This window comes from Lissotriton helveticus, chromosome 2_1, assembly GCF_964261635.1.
Source record: "Lissotriton helveticus chromosome 2_1, aLisHel1.1, whole genome shotgun sequence".
Lineage (NCBI taxonomy): Eukaryota > Metazoa > Chordata > Amphibia > Caudata > Salamandridae > Lissotriton > Lissotriton helveticus.
Genome location: NC_136059.1, coordinates 1,919,724,612 through 1,919,745,734, shown reverse-complemented (window position 1 = coordinate 1,919,745,734; position 21,123 = coordinate 1,919,724,612). Strand labels below are relative to the sequence as shown.

The 21,123-nt window shown below is 39.9% G+C and overlaps 1 protein-coding gene across 1 annotated transcript in view; it reads left to right on the top strand.

Moving 5' to 3' along the window:
- The window catches only part of QRFPR (pyroglutamylated RFamide peptide receptor), a 506,738-nt gene that overhangs the window by 156,900 nt on the left and 328,715 nt on the right, over nucleotides 1-21,123 (top strand). Inside the window, exon 2 of the mRNA XM_078677651.1 lies at nucleotides 2,199-2,357. Within this exon, the coding sequence (XP_078533777.1) occupies nucleotides 2,199-2,357 (159 nt within the window). The remainder of the gene's footprint in view (nucleotides 1-2,198; nucleotides 2,358-21,123) is intronic.

The window sequence follows — 21,123 nt, the reverse complement described above, 5'->3', positions numbered from 1 at the left end:
CTTTATTGTCTTTTTTATATAATTATCACATACCTGTGTGGGCCCTTTCAATCAGGATGCATGCTAGGTCTATGAAATTAATACTGTATTTATTCTTTTTTTGTTCAGTGTATTGCCCCAGTAAGCATGACATGAGTTCAGCCATACTGGTCATCTCAGTCGTCTCCTCCACCTCCCAAACTTAGAATAGTTTTATCCCCGGCATAACTCTACCTTGTGATATAAATCAGCTTTTCTGTGTCTACATCTAGGCCAAGTTTCTGGTAAACTTAGGAAGATGTAGCTTCTTCACTTGGCAGTGAGGTATGTCTGGTGCAGGTAGTTGAATTGAGGTTACATGAGTTGAGGGTTTCTCTATCCCTTTTTGACATGCTCCAAGGAGGACATCCACTGTCTGTCATTTTTGCCAATGCTTTTTGCCCTCAAAAGCTAAGTATTTAGACGTGTATTGTGTTAAGAATGCACCATGTAGCAGGACGACCACCTTTCTGAGGTAGCAGTGAGTCAGAAGCAACCTCAGCGTCTTCCAGTATTGTGTTGCAGTCAGGTCCTTTCCCCAGGTGTGTTTCAGTGCATGTCAGTGTGTTGTATGTTAGAAAGTGGCAAGCGTCAATCTCATATTTCTCTCCAACCTCTTAAAATGTAAGCAGTGTATTATGCATGTACTCTTCTCCCAGGTTGACCATCCCGCCTTCTGTCCATGGTTTGTTGCTATGTTTGATTACCCTGGTCTCAACCAACAAACAGTGATTTCCTGCTGCTTGGCTCGAAGTCCTACAATATACATTTTTCCATATTAAAGCTTTCCTTAATTTTACTTCTACTTTTTCTTTTATATTCTTTCTGAATGTTATATTACACAAAGGAAGACTATTCATTAGAATTAAAGAAACTCAAAATGTGTACAGAAAAACCTATTTAAGCAACTGGTACAAAGATGTAAAAATATCTCTCTCCCTTTGTTATTTGTATTTTATTTAAACACTAGCTTACCCCTCGCGCGTTGCTGCGATCTCCGAAGAAAGCAAATTCAAGGAAACTCGTTATGATAACATTCAATTTACATTGTGTCATTTGTATTGAAACTTATTCATTTTAATATGGAAAACATTTCAAAGTGTCATTTTAATTCTATTTATTTATTCGAGTGCTTGTGGATACACGATTTTTTGTTTTTCCGCGTGGTGCGTACATCAGTATTCGAAAGATTATGAGGGCCCTGGGGGGCCGATATTTAAAAAAAATGTATGCCAGAAACCATCACGGGAGTGTACTCAACAACTTCCCAAAGTTGCCTGGTGATTGGATAAATGCTGTTTTAATTCTATTTATTTATTCGAGTGCTTGTGGATAAACGATTTTTTGTTTTTCCGTCTTGTGCATACATCAGTATTCGAAAGATTATGAGGGCCCTGAGGGGCCTATATTTAAAAAAAAAAATATGCCAGAAACCTTCGCGGGTGTGTACTCAACAGCTTCCCAAAGTTTCATGGCTATCGGATGAATGGTGTTTTAATTCTATTTATTTATTCGAGTGCTTGTGGATACACGATTTGTTGTTTTTCTGTCTGGTGCGTACATCAGTATTCGAAAGATTATGAGGGCCCTGGGGGGCTGATATTTAAAAAAAATGTATGCCAGAAACCTTCCTGCGAGTGTACTCAACAACTTCCCAAAGTTTCATGGCGATCGGATGAATGGTGTAGTAATGCATAAAGGACAAACAGACAGACAGACAGACCTACTTTCGTTTTTATATATATAGATAAACCATCATAATCATGAGATAAGTTCAGTTTAACGTGATAAAAACATGCTTTATTTATGATCAGCATGGTGTTGGCTGATCAAGGAATAAAAAGAGGTTGAATGCCTGACCAAACGTGTTAACCTGTAACTAAAATATTTCAATCACGTTGAGGCTCATGTATCATTTAAACTTCTCAATAGCAGCATGATAAGTGCCATGACATGGTTAAATTTAGCGCCAATTTTTAGACGGCTAAGAGAACATTTTGCTTTTGAAAAGTGCTGTATAATTATTTTAAATTATTATCAAATTACCTTGCCTGTAACCCACTAGTCTTGAAGTCATAAAAAGTACAACCTTTTGAAGAAATGTCATGGTCAGCATCTAAAAGTTGGGAACATCCTGTTGCATGTGTATTCTTGGTGTAATATATGTTTTCTCTCTGCAGGTGCCTTTGCTTGTAAAATGGTTCCATTCGTGCAGTCAACAGCGATCGTCACAGAAATCCTGACTATGACCTGCATAGCAGTGGAAAGGCACCAGGGAATCATGCATCCACTGAAAATGAAATGGCAGTACACTAACAGGAGAGCTTTCACAATGCTGGGTGAGATAATCCTGTCAGAGTGTTTACAACGAATCTCAGTCTACCTTATTTTGTGATCAAATTCTGTGACTTGCATGTTCATGTTGCTTAGCAACATCCATCATTTATGGATCCTACTATTGAAACGTTTCAAGGTCAGTATATATTTCGATGACATTTCACCTGTTTGGGCCCGTGAGTACATGGACATGGTTAAGTACTCTTGCCGTTCAGCCATACACAATTCTCACAGGTAAGTTTGTCAAATGTCGCCCTGGGCCTGTCTCACAATCAGTTTGGCGAGGTTAGCCACTCCTACGCTTCTTACACAGACAATTTCATTTGTTTGTGATCATTTCTTATAAGGACTATTTCATAAGAAATTTCAGCTTGGTGAACCCAACCACTCTTGGATCAGTTGCTCAGGCAATCTCAATATGATGGTGATAGCCATATTCAAATCTACCGCAAATACATTATAAAGAGGTTTCCTACTGTTTTAATAGTGCCTCCAGAGCTTTACATTCTTTAGCTCCTGGCTGGACTCCATAAAAAGATTTCCTGCTAGTCTCATAGTGCCTTCAAAGTGGTTGACTCTATACATTGCTGGTTGTTTAATAGTTCCACAAGAGATCAGGCTGCTACTGCACCCGGATGGACTGGCAACAATAGCCCCTTGGAGATACCTTTCCATGTCCAACTATGTAACCGTGGAACCCTTCCCATAAACAATGATTGTTAAAGCCACCGGTACTCAGAGCACCAACAGAGACCGAGATTGGGTCTACCTAATCATCCTTCCAAAGCGCACTTTGGGACATTGACAAGAGGTATAGGAGCCCTATATTAATTTCTATTGTACAATTAAAAGCAGTGCTATTCAGTGTACAGCATGTTGGGAACTTCCTCAGTCTTGAGTACTTGAAGTGGAGTGTGGTCGTAAAAGGGCCCTGAAATTGCTGGGGAATGAAGCTTAGATATTCATAAAAAAACAATGACTAATGACGGACAGAACTTCTCTTGTAAAGTGATGTGGGAGGAGAAGGGGCTAGTTACACATATCATACATTTCAAACCTTGTCGAAATAAAACAAGGCAGGGTGTTAAGATAACATACTCAAACTATATGTACCCCTTAGAATCAAGTGACGATATCTACAATACATAAGGTGGGGCCAAGTTTTTGGAAATTGCAGAAAAAGCTGCAGATGAAATTGAATGTTTCATAATGGTAATGAAGCATCGAGTTGAAGACAGGAGCTTAACTTTTTCTTTCAATTAGACCTTTTATGAGTCGGACAATTACCAATATTATTTTAAAATTATAAAGTACATATGAATCACAAGTTGCTTATAAATAAAAACGTAATAATTACAACGGTACAATACAATTAGCCTTAAGTTGAGGAAACTAAAACTCGCAAATGAGATCTCCTGCAATAAATTGAAAAAGTAGCAAAAAGAGAGACATGAGCACAAAGTAATATATAAGGCAAACATTATAATTGCTTCATTTATGAGGTTTAAAAGACAGGTACTGTGAGATTTAAAATTGATTCAGGTAAAATATAAGAGTAGGACTTTCTAATTTAAAATGCATTGGCTAAGCTGATAGGTCCAATTAGTATTTTTAGTTGTAGGCCACACCTATTGACTTTGAAAATGCGTAATGAAAACAAGTTCAGAAGAAACTGGTGCAAGAAGGTGCAGATAAGGTGTGAACAGTGCCCTCTGGGATCCCATCCCTCTAGGCCCAATATCTTTATTAAGGCGAGGGGTTAAGCAGCCCCCCTACCTGAGCCTTTATTTGCCCCAGGAGAGGACATGCGGCCCCCTCCCTGAGCCTTTAATTGCCCCAGGGATCCATCCCCTGGGGCCGGCTCACAAGCCACAGTGGTTTCCCAGCCGTCAATGGCGTGTGCAGCAAAACTTGTGTTTGCTCCTATCTGGTGAGAGTGTTTTCAAATCTCCAACCAAACGGGGGCAAACACAAAGTCTGCTCCCTGTGGGCGGGAGCTTTAAAAATGCTATCCCCAGCTGGGAGCTAACTTGTATTCTGTTTCCATGCCTGCACTGACGTGGGCAGGGAAGCAGAAAAAGATACTGCTCCCGCCCAGATGGGGAAGCATAAATAGCTGCTCCTACTGGGCTGGAGCAAAGCCTGCTCACCTATGGCACCCTGTTTAAGAACAACAGGAGTAAACCCATAGACCACGTCGGGATGGGTGTGAAGTTAGAACAAGAACATTTCCCAACAGGTTTCAATTTAAGACAGTTATGTAATGTATGCAGTCTGCATTACAAAACAGGAGACATGGAGGCTCATATGATTTAAAGGTATGCTATTCAACAAAGAAAAGGAGGGGTGTTACACATGGTAATACAGTTAAACAGCACTGTACAGAGGAAATCATGTGACAACCCAAGGGCACTTGGTGAGTGAAGAATATATACACTTGGTGGAAAGTGAAGACGCAAGTGCTAAATGGTGAACAGCGTGAACGGCGCGAAGTGACTTAAGTTAAATTCACTTAAATCGTGGAATAAACAGTTATACAGGAGCACAAAACGTAAATGAGCGCCCTAAAATTGCGCTGTGATGTCGACGGCGTTTCGATCCCCGTGAGTCGGGATCGTCATCAGGACAGGGTTGTCGATGTCAAGCAGTGTGGCTCACGTGGTGTGGATTCCGTGAGTCGCTGGACGCCCTGGTCTCATCAAAAGGTGCTGCGTCTGAGGGAGGAACGCACAGTCAATGGCTTTGAAGATTGGGCCACGCCTGAATAGATCAAGGCGGCCGAGGGCGTTTAGGGCTCTGGATCGGTGGGCAGCTCGCGGTTAGTGCGAGGCTCCGTCACCCACCCACCGATCCAGAGCCCTAAACGCACAAGGTCACTAGAGACATTACTGCATAGTCCTTTATGAAGGTGTAATGTAAAAGCTGCATGAGACATTCACCAATGATGTAATGCTTACTGATTATCTAGTAAAAAAGTATGCCAGTTAGGTAGACATTTTGTGGAGAATTGTGGACTCTTCTTGGATAAATACACAGGTCCAGGTGCTCATTTCACAAAGATTAAACCTCAAAGGGAAGTACTTACAAATATAAACATAGCAGGTGCCATAGTTTAAGCTCCACTTCTGTAAAGAACAGATCATCCTAACTTCTTGTGCTTGGCCTAGGTAAAGCAAGGCTGTTTTCTCTACAATTCCTCATTTAAAAATGATCTGAAATCCTTGATGTAGGTGAATGCATCATTGATTTATTGAAGCTCTATTGCTTCTGTAGTGACTGTCCAAGACAAGTGGGTTCTTTCTTTTTGTTTCCTGGTCTGTGAGTAGAGTCAATGGTTCTCCATTTTAATTACTGCTGAGTATGTAAATGTGTAAAATCACTTACGAGCTCCACTCATTTGGCCCCCTCTCCTTCAACGTTAGTAGTACGCATTACCTCTTGGCTCTTTATGCAGCAGTAGTGTAGACTATGCACTAGACAAATCCAAAGTACCGTTATGGTTAGGTGTGATAAAAACAACCTTAGAAATTCACTAAAAAAACTAAGGCTAAAGTACTGATATAGAAAGGTGTGATAAAAAGATTGTTGTTTGTTTAAAAAAAAACTTGGAAATTCCCTGGAGAAACCAAAGGTTAAAGTGACATTAATGTTAGGTGAATATGACAACATTAACCTTGAAAACTCTAAAAACGACAGAAATTCACTAGTCATAGTTAGCAGAGCTAACTATAGCTTGCTCCCACGTCGTGCACTACTTAAGACCTCACATATTATATCACTGATGTAATTTGAGATGTCATCAGTGATGTCATAAATAATGTCAGAGAACATGTCATAAGTGATTTGATATGTGAATATGTAATAATGTTAATTCCTCTCCAGTATCCACCCTATGTGAATTTCACATTTGTGTTATTTCTTTTGCTTTCTTCCAATTCGTAGCTCAAAACATTGTTGGCAAAGATGGATGGATTTAGAACTAAAAATACACCTTCAAAGTTGCCATAGTAACTTTATAGTTTTATTTTGAGTTGAGCGTGCCCCTATTGCGGGGCTCCCTCATGGTGGTGGAGGGCCCCGCTGATTAGTATTTCTCTGGTTTCCCAGCCAACAAAACACACAAGTACACAGGGCACACTGTGCGGCAGTAAGAGTCAGTGTGGTCTACGCACATTTATTTTATAGCTTCTAGCCATCTCTGGCCAGAAGACATATTTCATGCATTTCGAGGTGAGGTAGAGTCGAGAGAGTCTGGGTGGCTCACTACATCCCTTCTCAACTTAGTCCTGAAAATAACTGTTTGTTTAAGTGTGCACAGAGTCACTGAAATTATGACATGGTTGTGGATTTGGCTAGAAATTCCATTGCTGATGTTGTGAGGGGCTCGGTAATCTCTAGGCAACTGGAGTGGCTTGTGTGTCTTCATTCAGCCTATTGTCTTCAGTCACACAGCCACGCTCTCCACCAGTGGGAGAGATCTCATCATACTCATCAGTTTTGGGCCAGCCGGTTTCTTTTGTGTTTCCCATTTGAGACCTTTGTTGGGTTCCAGCATCCATCTGTTCAACCAAAAGATGCTCCTGGCGACTGTTTATCTTCCTTTGTTTATGGTAACCATGGTTTCATCGAGCTTTAGCACTGTCTAAATCCTTGATTCCTTTGAACTTCCACCCTAGTCGAGGGTGTCTAATGACTAGCCTGTCCCCCATCGAAATTGTTCATGCTCTCGCTCTTCACCTTTGACTTGTGCGCCTATTGCACTGTGTTCTTCAAGCGTGAGTTTCCTGTGGGTTATACGGTGGTGGCACCCATCATTGATTTGTTAGAATGGTGTCTTGGCAGGGATCTTTCAACACCAGAATCTATGGGCCTGTTGAGTGGTTCATTGAGGTGTTCTGCGGTATTTTCCGAGGAACAGCTGGAGGCGCTGTTCAGGGTTAATTTGTTCAGCTACAGCAATATGGAGAGTTTTGTTCAAAGTGCACTTCAACCTTTCAACCTCACGTTTAGCCTCCGGCCACTGCAGGGTGATACAGCGAATATGCATTCCTAGTTGGTTCAGAAAATCTCGGAATTTTGCCACTTGAAAAGGTAGCCCATTGTAAATCTTGATCTCGAATGGTAGGCTGAACGTGGGTAATGTTTTCCCCAAGACGAGGACAAGGTGCATAAATGCAGTTGACTCTGCAACCTTGATGATAGGATACTTGGAGTAGCTGTCCATTATTACAACTGTGGCTCTACGATCTGGAAAACTCCCAAAGTCTCAGTTTGGACCACGTCAGTGATTATAGGCCACACATTTTCAGGAAGGCTCATAAGTTGGCACACAGGGCATTATCAAAAAATTTCCTCAACCAAGGCTTCCAGTCCAGGAAACCATACTTTTTCTCGCATGCAGGACTTCATCTTCATGGTGCCTTGATTCCCACCGTGCGCCAGTAGCGTCACTTGACGTTGCAATGCAGCTGGTTGTTAAGGTGGTGTCCTCATAGCAGGATGCCATTCTGTGTGGTGCTAAATTCATTGTGTACCCTCCACATTTTCACCAATCTCTCCTTGTCTTGGCCAGCCCAGTCATTAGTGTCTTGCAGGAAATTTCTCCATGCACCCTTTTGAATGCCAGCCTTCACTGTTACCATCACCGCATTGGCCTTTACAGCTTCTTCTATGTTATCCAGGCTCAGTGCTTTGGGGCATGTGGTTTGTGAGACCACATTGACATCATTTTCTATTGCCCCAATATTGTTGGAAGCAGGGTCATCTGTTGATATAGGGTGGCAGGAGAGGAAGTTGGCAGTGTTCTTGGCGTTAGGTTGATATGCCACATTCAGTCTGTAGTGTTGTGGTTGGATGGCCCACATCTCAATACGTTGTGGTGGATGTGGTGGGGATCCTAGAAACAGTGAGATGAGGGGCTGGTGGTCTGTGATAACTTTAAAAGGTAAGCCACTCAGGTACAGTTGAAAATGCCCGAACGCCGACTTTATTGCTAAGGCCTCCCTCTTGATCTGGGCGTAGCGTGTTTCGGTCTGTGACAGTGCTTTGCTAGCGAACGCCAGCAGCGGCCATCTGCCAGGTTCAAGTTCTTAAGTGAGGACTGCTTAAAGCCCCACTGGACTAGTAATTCCATAGGCCTCTCCAGTTCAAAATACACCATGGTGATGTTGTTGAGAAGTCTGTCTTTATCTTCTGGAATGCATCTTCTTCCATTTGGCTCCACGTCCATTTTACATCCACTTTTGTCTGGGTTCACAGTGGTTCCGCTAAGCCTGCTAGGCATGGAATAAACCTACCACAGGATGTGGTCTTGCTTAAGAAGCTACATACTTCTGAGACAGTGGTGGCTGCTAGGGCTCGTTTGATAGCTTGTGACTTTCGTGGGTCAACTTGTGTAAACACATAGCCAAAGAACTCAATAGATGGCTGAAAGAACAAGCACTTCTCTTTATGCAATGTAATCCATGCTAACAGAGGTGCTTCAGCGTGGCTCGTAGGTGCTTGTGGTTTTCAGCAGCTGTCGCCGAATAGATGAGAATGTCTTCACTGACATTCATATCTCCTTGTAGTCCAGATAGTGTCTCTCATATTGAATTCTGAATACATTTGGCTGTTGATGATACGCCAAAGTTTAACCAATTATACTGATTCAGCCCCAGGTGAGTCTTGAATGTCATGATATACCTGCTCTCTTCGGCCAGTAGAAACTAGTGGTATCCTGTATTCAAGTCCAATTTTAAGAATTACTGTGAACCAGGGAAACCAGCTGTGATATAATCCATAGTCGGTGTTATATGGTGTTCTAGTTTGATGGCGTGGTTCGGGAAGCGTGTGTCTAAACACAGACATATTTTCAAGTTTTTCAGCAATCACCATCGGGGATACCCAAGGCATTGGCTGGGTTACCTTCTCAGTAACCCCTTGCTTCTCTAGCCTCTCGAGGTCATGTTCCACTAGCGGCTGGAGGTGAAAGGGGATGCGGCAGTGACATAGTGCAAATGGTGTGACAGAAGGATCGATGTGCAGCTTAATCAGTGGGGCTTTGATGATTTTGTCATTGTGAGGGTTTAATTGCAACTGGCAGCGCCAAATTAGTCAAGGATAGTTGACACATTGCCCTCGTTGGCGGTCTACCACCACAGGAGCTTCTGTTCTTCATTCTTTTCCGGAAGACAGATGCAAAGTGGTTACTGATTCTACAATTACAGCATGTGTAGCCTTATGCAGGGCAATCGTCGATTTGGTGTTCTTCACGGTGGAGGATCTGCATCGAGGTCTCATGGGCAAGGATCCCGTGTCTTGGCGGTATCGTTTTTGCTTTTCATGCGGATGGTGTCAGCTCATTCAATTTTGATGGTGGGCCTCTTCTCTGGTGCCCTCATAGGCCCTTGCTGCTGAGAGATCATGAGACCTTGCTGGGATCAGGATATCTTCTGAACTAATGATGGGCTGTATCAGGATTAGGCTTTGCAGAGTCATGTTGTGACAGCCCTGGATTATTGGAACCCTGATTTTCTTTAATTAGTCATCCACTTTACAGGTGCTTGCCAGCTCACACAGTCTTGCACACAATCCATTGATTGACTTCCTTTTGCATTGTCAGGCTTTGCAGAGTTTGAATTGCTCAAAGGCATGGTTTAACAGTGGATCAAAATTAGCGCTGAGCTGTCTAACTGTTGCGTCATAGTCAGTGATAGGGCCGGTGTTGGGCAAATGTTCGATTTGTATATCTCTTCCCCGGAATTAAGGAGTAGCAGAGATCTGTTGTTTGCGCCCACCGTCTCTCATGTGGCAATGAAGTAGTTATCCAATGCCCTATCCAAGTCTTCCAGCAGGGAGATGCTGTTCCTGGATCTGTGTGTGGCAGTCCCCTGTGAGCGAATGTTGATGAGGGGGTTGCTGTTGAGGCATAGCTGCATTTGCATCATCAGTCATAGTGTGGGCTGCTGAGGTGTTATGCGCAGTGAAATATTTGTTTCAAAGAGTTCTCTTGTGCTGCATGGTGCATCAGGTGCCAATGTTTGTTTGTTAGCCAATGCTTATCCTTTATGGAAAAGAACAATGTTTGTTTTTTCACTACTCCTTTTGTCCCTGTACAGTCCTGAGATGCCCCTTTCTTCGAGGACGAGTTTCTGTTGCTCTAAGTGGTGTGGCTCATTAGTCCCTGTTAAGGCAGCAGGAGGCAGCTCACGTGCAGAGGGGTAGAAGCTGATGCGATGAATGAGGGTGAGGCAGCAGCCGGTAGCGGCAGGGTATGGTGGGTCTGCAGAGGCAGGAATGGCAGACAGTGCTGAGCTGGGCCTAGTACTCACTGCCTTGCTGAACCAGTTCTTGGGCATGGTGTAGCAAATGGGCCAGCCAGGACTGGTTCACAATCCCGCTGGAATGTGCAGGATGCGTCGTATACGTGTCTGTCAATTGGGACACTAATGTAGAGGGAGAACGATTTCAGCATGAGTGATAGCCGTTATCTAGCCTGATTTTTGGTACAAAGGAAAAACCCACTGAAAAGAACATTTCTGGTCTTAATTGGGTGCTGTGGAAAATGTAGTTAATACTCTTAAGCCATTTGTGGATGAAGCTGTGCTTCTATTGGGTAAACTCCACATATTTAATTGGGCAAATGTGAGCATACTTGGGAGGTCAAGAGGTGCTGCTGGTACGATGTCAGTACTAGTGGGGACCCTGGGATGCCAATTAAATTCTTCTCAATACAGAGAGAAATTCAGGGGCTCTATTTTACATTGTGCCCTCGGTGCACCAGGCATGTATGCACAATCATAATACAGAGGGTAGCGCAGACGCCTGTCCGTCTCCTTCTGTTACACTGATAGCGCTGACGCACATGCTGCGCCAGTGCTATTAAAAAGAAGGCATTCCCTCATTCACACGGGGCGTGGCCACATGCAAATAAGGGAATCAGTTTTCATGTGTTCCCATGCCATATTATAGACACTGGTGCTGAGGCAAACATGCCTTTTAGGAGGCGCACTGAAAGGTGGTGCACTTTCAGTGCACCTCCTAAAGACAGCCCACCTCCTAAAGACAGCCCTCTGAAGGGGTGAAAGGGGTCCCATGGACGCCCCAGATGGTGTGCACTCATAATATTGAGTCTTTTATTTCGACTGGACAGAATATCGAGTAAAAAATATAGAATGGACATAATATCGACTAGACATAATATAGACAACAAAAATATCGACTAGAGAAAATTAATATCGAATAGAATGGACATAATATCGAATCAGAAATATAGAATGGACATAATATCGACTAGACATAATATAGCCAACAAAAATATCGAATTTAAGGTAAGTTAATAATAATTTTTATTTTTTGTGTAATATAAGTCTGTAGCGGGTTGTGGGTTTATAGGGGAATAGGGTGGGAAGTAATTTAATTATATTTAATTAAATATGTTAATTTATTTATTGATATTTATTTAGAATTAATTGTTAATTATTTATTAATTGGTAATTAATTAAAATATAATTGGTAATTAATTATAATTGATTAATTGATAAATATTTTAATTTTAGTAATTTATTTTCTGTAGCGGGTTGTGGGTTTATAGGGGAATAGGGTGGGAAGTAATTTAATTATAATTAATTAAATTTTTTAAATTATTTATTGATATTTATTTATAATTGATTGTTAATTATGTATTAATTGGTAATTAATTAAAATATAATTGGTAATTAATTATAATTGATTAATTGATAAATATGTTAATTTTATTAAATTATTTTCTGTAGCGGGTTGTGGGTTTATAGGGGAATAGGGTGGGAAGTAATTTATTTATAATTAATTAAATATGTTAATTTATTTATTCTTAATTATTTGGAATACATTGTTAATTAAATAATAATTGGTCATTAATAAAAATATGATTGGTAAATAATTTTAATTGATTAATTGATAAATATGTTAATTTCATTCATTTATTTTCTGTAGCGGGTTGTGGGTTTATAGGGGAATAGGGTGGGAAGTAATTTAATTATAATTAATTAAATATGTTAATTTATTTATTCCTAATTATTTGGAATACATTGTTAATTAAATAATAATTGGTAATTAATAAAAATATGATTGGTAAATAATTTTAATTGATTAATTGATAAATATGTTAATTTCATTCATTTATTTTCTGTAGCGGGTTGTGGGTTTATAGGGGAATAGGGTGGGAAATAATTTAATTCTCATTATTTAAATATGTCATTTAAATTATTGGTATTTATTTTGAATTAATTGTTAATTAATTTTTAATAGGTAATTAATTAAAATATAGTTGGTAATTAAAATTAATTTATTATTTTTTAAATTGTAAATTAATTTATTGTTAATAGGTAATTAAATAGTATGAGTAGGCAATTTTTAAAATTAAATAATTTTATTTTGTATTTATAAATAAATATTTAATATTTTTTATACACAAGTAAAATATTTTATTTATTTGTAATTGGTATTACTATTTATGTTATTTATATCTATTTGTGAAGTATTTACTTTCCCTATTATTGCACTCTCTGAAGTTGGAATAGTAATTTTAACCCCTACGCTATACAACACTTTCCCTACTGTTGCACCCACTGGAGTGGGTATGCAACGTTTACAACACAACTTTTACTATGCACTACCATTACAACGAAACTTTTACAACGCAAAAACTTTTACAACGCATACATTTACAAAGCATGTTTTTACAACGCAGATACCTTTACAACGCATACCATTACAACGTAAGTATTGCTAAGTATATAATTATTTTTAAAATGTTATATGTTTGGGTTTTTGGGTAAAGGGGTATTTTTAGGGTTCAGGGTCAGTTTTCAGTTTTTGGGTAAAGGGGTATTTTTAGGGTTCAGGGTCAGTTTTCAGTTTTTGGGTAAAGGGGTATTTTTAGAGTTCATGGTCAGTTTTCAGTTTTTGGGTAAAGGGGTATTTTTAGGGTTCATGGTCAGTTTTCAGTTTCTGGGGTAAAGGGGTATTTTTAGGGTTCAGGGTCAGTTTTCAGTTTTTGGGTAAAGGGGTATTTTTAGGGTTCAGGGTCAGTTTTCAGTTTTTGGTTAAAGGGGTATTTTAAGGGTTCAGGGTAAGTTTTCAGTTTTTGGGTAAAGGGGTATTTGTAGGGTTCAGGGTCAGTTTTCAGTTTTTGGGTTAAGGGGTATTTTTAGGGTTCAGGGTCAGTTATCAGTTTCTGGGGTGAAGGGGTATTTTTAGGGTTCAGGGTCAGTTTTCAGTTTTTGGGTAAAGGGGTATTTTTAGGGTTCAGGGTCAGTTTTCAGTTTTTGGGTAAAGGGGTATTTTTAGGGTTCAGGGTTAGTTTTCAGTTTTTGGGGTAAAGGGGTATTTTTAGGGTTCAGGGTCAGTTTTCAGTTTTTGGGTAAAGGGGTATTTTTAGGGTTCAGGGTCAGTTTAGGGTTTTTGGGGTACAGGGGTACTTTGTAAAAATAAAGTAAAATTACATTTAAATTACATTAATTAAATAAAATTAAATAAAATTAAATTATATTATAATATTTTAAATTAATTTATATTAAAAAAAAAATTATATACTTACCAATACTTACGTTGTAATGGTATGCGTTGTAAAGGTATATGCGTTGTAAAATCTTGCGTTGTAAATGTATGAGTTGTAAAAGTTTTTGTGTTGTAAAAGTTTTGATGTAATGGTAGGTGTTGTAAAAGTATGCGTTGTAACGTCATACATCCCTGGAGTGGGAATAGTAATTTTAACCCCTACGCTATCCAGCGCTTTCCCTACTGTTGCACCCACTGGAGTGGGAATAGTAAATTTTACCTCTACGCTATTCAACACTTTTGCTAATGTTGAACTCACTATAGTTGTTACAATAAATTTTAACCATTTTCTATGCTACGCTAAAAATTTTATATATGTTTATTTAATAATATGTTTATATATATATATATATATATATATATATATATGTATTATTTTTGGTGATATAATTTTTTTAAATATAGAAATTATTTATTAAAATTAAATTATTAAAATAATTATTTCTAAGTTTATATTAAAATTTATTACTATATTAGTTTTAACTTAATTTTAAGACATTTAAAAAAATCGATATTTTGACAGTCTATATTTTTGTAAGTCGATATTTTGGTACTTACCTGTTTGTAGATAGGGAGTCGATATTTTGTCACTCGATATTTTTCACTCGATATTTGTGTATCTCGATATTTGTGACGTCGATATTATGTCAGTGATCCGCCCCAGATACCCCCTGCAGGTGTGTGCAGTCACTCACTGCACTCGCCTGCTAGGGGATCTCTTTCCTCTCTTGAAAATGCAAGTAGATTGCTTCCTGAACTGTGAAACATGGAGCAGATTTTAAACAGCTGCTTCGTATTTCAGTTGAATGCACTGCCTCGGTGGCAGCACATTATTTCTAATATGGCGCATTCCTCTTTTTTGAACCTGGTGCATCTTTTGAGAGGTGCACCATGGAGCAAACAGGGAAAGTGCACAATATTCACAATACAGCCCCAGATGCGGTTTCCATTTTGTGGAGTCAAGCATGAGATGCAAAAATATGTATTCTGCAGACGCATTATCCTCACTGACACCACAAAGGAATAAGAAAGAACCACCTGTCTTAAGCAAATCAGTTAGATCATGTGTTGCCACTAACACTCAACAGAACAGCATAATATGTTTATCTTGCAGTCATGTAAAATTAAGAAAGTATTGGTGATATTCCCTGTAATGGTTTCCCTATGTTTTATGTGAGGAAATGGCCAGGTACCTTAAATTAAAATACAAACAGTAACCAGAGAAAGAAGCAAGGCAATTTTGTAATAAGGATGCAAAATGTTACTAGATCATAGAGGTTTAATATCAACCTGTCACAATTTGTTTGAGGAAAGTCCCATTCCAGTGACGGCTTCCAAACAGTATTAATAACTTTGAAACTGTTGAAGAACCAATAACTGCTTAGTATGGAAATGTTAGTATTCAGAAGATATGTGGTACTTTTAATGCAGCAGTAAAGGTTTGCACCCTCACTCAGAATTATTTTCAGACGATATCCCAAAATACGAGGGAGATGTACTCTTGACTGAATACTTTTGACTACAGTCTTGCAGCAGTGTGCAACACCCACAATACAATAATTTGAACAACACTGCTAAAATTCAGTCATTGCACAAGATGCCAGAGGATTAGGGGAGAGGTTGTGACCTTACTGCTAGAGCGGTTGACCACAGGTGGGGAACCGGGTTGAAGTCTCGGAACGGACGCTCAACATCCTGTGATTCTGGGCACATCACTTAATCTCCCAGTGCCCAACAAAAATGAATGTGTCCATCTGTAACTCAACTGGTGCTTATGTAAAGCTCTGTAATACCTTCGGATCAAGTTTGCGCTATATAAAACTCAGAACAAAATACAATTAAGAAAAAATAAGGAAACCAAGATATCACAACTTGAGAATATTTGGTGTTCACTCCACTGTACCTGTATTTAATAAAATTATTTCCAGTGCTTTTCTTAAGCTATCTGAATTGGATATATCTGTTTAGAGGCACTCATTTTCTTTCCTCCGCAATAGTGCTGAACAGAAAGCGAAGCAATATGTTTTTTCTTATCAGCCAGGTTTAAACTGTTGAAAACAACCAGACACTTTTTTTCAAAAAGTGAGTGGTTCAGTGAGAAATGAAACAACAGAGAGGTAAATCTAAAGGAATGGCGTGTAGTTGTTTTAGATGGAGGCCATCCATGAAGAGGTTATTTAATCACTGAACATGTTTGTGTCATTGCTATCACAGCAGGATAATTAGATGACTTTCAAGGGGTAGGAGGAGCAGTTTGAGACGGGGGTGTCATTATTATCATGTCATGGCTACATTTTTGGCTACTGTGGGAGAAGTGTGCTACTTTCTTTATTGATGGGTGATCTACAGTGACTGAGTTTTCAGGTGTGATTGGCAGTATGGGCTTGTAGTTATTCTTTTAAAGTGTCAGGAATTACTGCATGACAAGTATACTAGAAAAAATTCTGTGGTGTAAGAATGGCTAGTTATTTTGCTTTGAGGGGACTGATTCAGCATTCTAGCATTAATGATTCTTTAAATAATATATCTAAGCTATCCTGTTTTAGGTTTAAACCTAATATAACTGATAAAACCCTACCGAAAGTGAAATAGCCCTCACCAGGGTAACATATAAACACTGACAAAACACCTGTAGAACCACAAATTAATGCCATTCAAAGAAAAGAAAAGGAGAGTGAAAGAGTCACTTGTTTTTTGTTTTTTTTCTGGAAAGGACGATACAATGTAACTTTGTTATACAAGGTAGCAGCTAGAAGGACTGGGCTAACATTATTCTACTTGAGTTTTTTTGTTTAGTGATGTCACTAAGATATTGTTTCATCTTCCTTTGCTTTTTTCGGTTTTGTGGTTTTTGGTCCAAAGATGCAGGGTTTAGAAGCATGTTGTAGGTGTTCTTTAATTATTTTACAAACTGTGGAGAATCAGGAAATATCAAAATCACATTTTGATATTTTGGCTGCATTTGATCTTTTCAATTATAGGAATTGGTAAAACTCCTAGAAGCATCAGCCGCTTTCCTAATGAGTGAGTATTAATAGTAGGTGAATTGCCTAGCACCCCAGACTTTAAACATTCAATGCAAGGTGTAGTGACAGGTATATCTGAAAACAGTGCTGTCGCCAAGCATCTGGGATAGTGGTGAAAACATGATACCAGACATTTGGAATACAAGGAATGCAGTGGCACTTAGAATGCTGCTGCAAAAAAGGTCTTACCAAGTTCAACAAAGATTGGAGTGATATTGTTTTCAATTCCAGTGATTCAGCTACGTATGTGAAGAAGTTGTGTGATGACCTGTTAAAATCAATACCTGAGCTCTAGTGCTTCCCTGTAAGAGATCCTTGCCACTTGCTAGATAGTAGGCTGAACACATATTTACAATCTTCAGAGTTAATGAAGAATACTATTGTTGTTTTAGTCCATTCTGGTGCACTGTTATGTTTTGCATGGGAACTAAAACGCAAATATTTCTAATTTTGTGCTTTGTGTGGCATCAAAGAATGAGTCATCCCAACTGTGTCATTTACCTCGTTGTTCTCAATCCTGGAGGCTGTGAATGCTATATTATCCATGTGGCGACCGTTTATACATTTTTGCTGAGTGATGATGACAAAAGCAAGAAATGGGATGATCTTTGGTCGCGTATTGATAGTGATGTGACAAAAAGTACACTCTACTACATTCTTAGATTTTTACTGGAAAACATGAATGCTGTAGTGGACATAATTAAAAAACTAGAGTTTGAAAACTCCCTTGTCTACCAAGTGTTCAGTATAACTTGTGTAGATGTGAAACATCTACTTGAGAGCAGGCTGGGCAAAACTTTTAGTGACTTTGGCACTGCAACTTGTTCCATGTTAGAATGCTTGCCACTTGGTAAGCAAAGAAATATTAGGGAGCAATTCAGGAAATAACTCTGAGGGCATATGCACCCAGTTCAACACATTTGTTGCAGAACCTGTCCCAGAGAATCACAATCTTCAGGTGCACCAGTATTGGCATGGAAAGCTATGTCTGTGGCCAGAGCTAGCAAATTGTGTATTGGCTGTTTTGGCGTTGCCCGTTTCAAGTGCCAATGGTAAAAAGGCCTTTTCAAGGATAAACGTTTACATGAGAAGAAAAGAGCAAGCGTGCATGACCAAAGACTCACTGAAGAAATATTGCATGGTGTACTACAATAAGTTTGATTTGTAAAAACGTATTTTGATCTCATATACACTGTACGTACACTGTCTATATACCATGCACTGCCAGTAAAGAAAGCAAGCAATAATAAAACCCCAAAAATCCATAAACACCAGAAAAACAATATTTTATTGTTTTTAAGGGCACAAAAATGTGTAAACAGTGTTTTCCTAAGGTATTGAAATCACTTGAACACACTGAAAGAAACACTCCAGAATTTATCGAAAATAGAAACTGAAAACAGGAAAGCATAATATATCTAACAATCTCACTTCAGAGAGATTAGTTTCAAATTCACAGCTTACTGTAGCAAGACAATGAACTGAGTAAGTGAACTTTTGTGTTAGATTTTGATGTTTATGGGATGAATTACCCTTTACTTATATGTCTTACTCCTGGCAAGGCCCTGAATTGAACCCATTGCCCAAGTTTCCTAGTCGTTCTTATGGAGATCATGCTTAACAGGGTTTTGGAAGAACTGTGGCTTATATAGGAAGTGCTTGGTGATGTGCACGTTTTGCAAATGTGTGTTTCAAACATAAGTCAAGCCTTGCTGCCCTTAAGCATGGATTGTTATACAGTAGTCATGCCTATCTACAATTTTTAGTAACTCATAGCATCTTAAAAGTGAGGTTGCTGTAGACTCCATAGCATGTTGAACAGTGCAGTCCACCATGGTGTATGATATATAAAGTCCACCCAGTAGCAAGGTAGGCCCAATCCTCTATGGACAATGTTAAGCAGCAAGGGAATAATAGCATGTGGAGTTAATCCAAGCCTGGCTCCGGCCCAAGCCTCTGGAAGTGCTGTTTATCAACAAATGTATGTACAATATAGACCCACCCAGAAGTCACTAATGCTGAAATGCCTCAACTTAGTTTTAAGCAACCAGGGTATTCATGAGCCCCGTATAGAGGTCTAGGTCTTAATAATGGTATAGCCAGGGACATCACAGGGCACCTCAATGGCCACAGGAGACCCCATCTTCCTAGAACAGAAGATAGAGTAAATGACACACAGCTGTACTCCCTGCTCACTCTGGGTGTCCTCCGACTGATCCCCATGCTTGTGTCTGGGGAGAGCAAATCAGGAGATCTGGACTGAATTTGACAATTGGAGAGACTCTTAGGAGTTCAGGGAGACCTGAGTTGTCTGTGCCATCCAGGAGGTTGGGTGTGTTCAGAGAGACCTTGGTCATCTGACTATTAAGGAAGTGTGTCTGAATTCAGGGAGATGTGAGCTACTTGTACCATCTAGGCAGATGCGAGCGTGGTCAAAGATACCTAAGATCTTTGTTCTAATTTGGAAGATGGTTACAAATGCAGGGAAACCTGGACTGTCTGCTTTAATAGGGGACACTCTTGAAAGTTCAAGCTGAGACCTAAGCTGTAGCAGTCAGGCAGACAAATCTGAGGACTAGGAGATATCTGCTATCTCTCTCAAACAGGGTGAAACGTGAATTTAGAAAGATCTATTTCCATTATTTAGGAAGACTTGTCGAGTTCAGAACCTCCTCTGATGGCTGTCCAATTTAAGAGTCAGGAGAATTATGTGAGTTCAGGTAAAACTAAGCTGTGCAAAATGGGAGAATTTGGTATGTTCAGAGAGACCTCAGGAATCGGCGCAATTCACACAGGCAAGCTAGAGGACCCAAGCTTTAAGTTCCACTTGGGGAGACTTGTGTGGTTTGGGGCATCTCTTTATTTTCTGTGTTCCCACCTCATCTGAAAGTGAGAAAACAAAATGTTTCTCATTCAGTAATAGAAAACTCACATTCTACTTCTACATTTTGTTCCCCAGCCTCTGCCCAGTTTCAGCAGAAATCTCTGTACCCATATTCCGGTGCTCCATGCCTCCTCACATGTCCCTAGTAGCCCTCCCTCTTCAGCCATTATGTGGGAGATTTGAGCGACCTTTAGTGTCACCTTTAGGAGGATTGCCCTCACATGGACCCCATCTCCTACAGAGACATGTGTGCCTTCCTGTTTGTGCTTTTCTCATATCTGGTATGCTTTTCTCATAATCACACCAGGTGACCACCCTATTACAGGTGCTCTTACAGCTCCTTTAAAATCCCAGGATACCTAGCAAACAGTTTGCCTACTGAAAAGAAGTTCTACTGTTGCATGATTCAAATCCACCCATCATCCTATAGCAACAATGGCCCTAGCTCGGACCACCACCTTCCCATTACCATTGGACTGACCATTCACTATGCAAAGGCACAACAGAGCTGCTCACTCACCTCAGCGGAGTCCTTCATTCAACCCTGAGTTGATTTCCCCATCCTGTTCCTCCCATAATTCAGTGAGAGACCCCCTCAAATGCAACTATTAACCCTGATGGTGGAAGCAAGCACTTCTGTGCCTCTGGTGTTGCATATGCCTTGTCACTATTCAGTAGAAATGTCATAGAAAAGGGAAGAGGCACTGACGTGAAAGGGTAGTGAGAGCAGGAAGCAAGTTCATGCAGTGTGTCCAGGCTTTCTCAGGGCACTGAAGTCGCATTAGAAGAAGGATAAGAAGTGCCAGTCCCTGGTAATTATTATTTTGCTTTGTTTACTTGTTGCATTGTATATACTCTAAAAGATATATTGACCAGATCTTGTTTGTTTGCAGTGGAGTTAAAGCTTTCCTAAAGGGCGTGGCAAAGTCAGCTAAGATGGTAGTTGTTTCTTTGTTAGGCTCTTCTTCAGCCCAGTGCATTTCTCAATCATCTTGACCTCTGATCCATCAGGGACATGGTTTGCCCCCCATGTCTGTGAAGCCTATTGCAGGTGAAGAGCACTGAATTGAGTGCCCAGGCTCCCGTGCAGCAGTGGCCTTGGAAATGTGGTTTGGTGCTGGCTTGTCCTAGAGGTGACGAGACAGAGCCATGGGTGGCCATGGCATAAGGGAGGCTGTTGAGTCAGCTGGGAGACCTGCTTGTATAACCTGTCTTAACCGTAGAAGGAAAGGGGCTGCAACATACCACAGCATCTATGGGCCCCTGCTCAATGCAGCC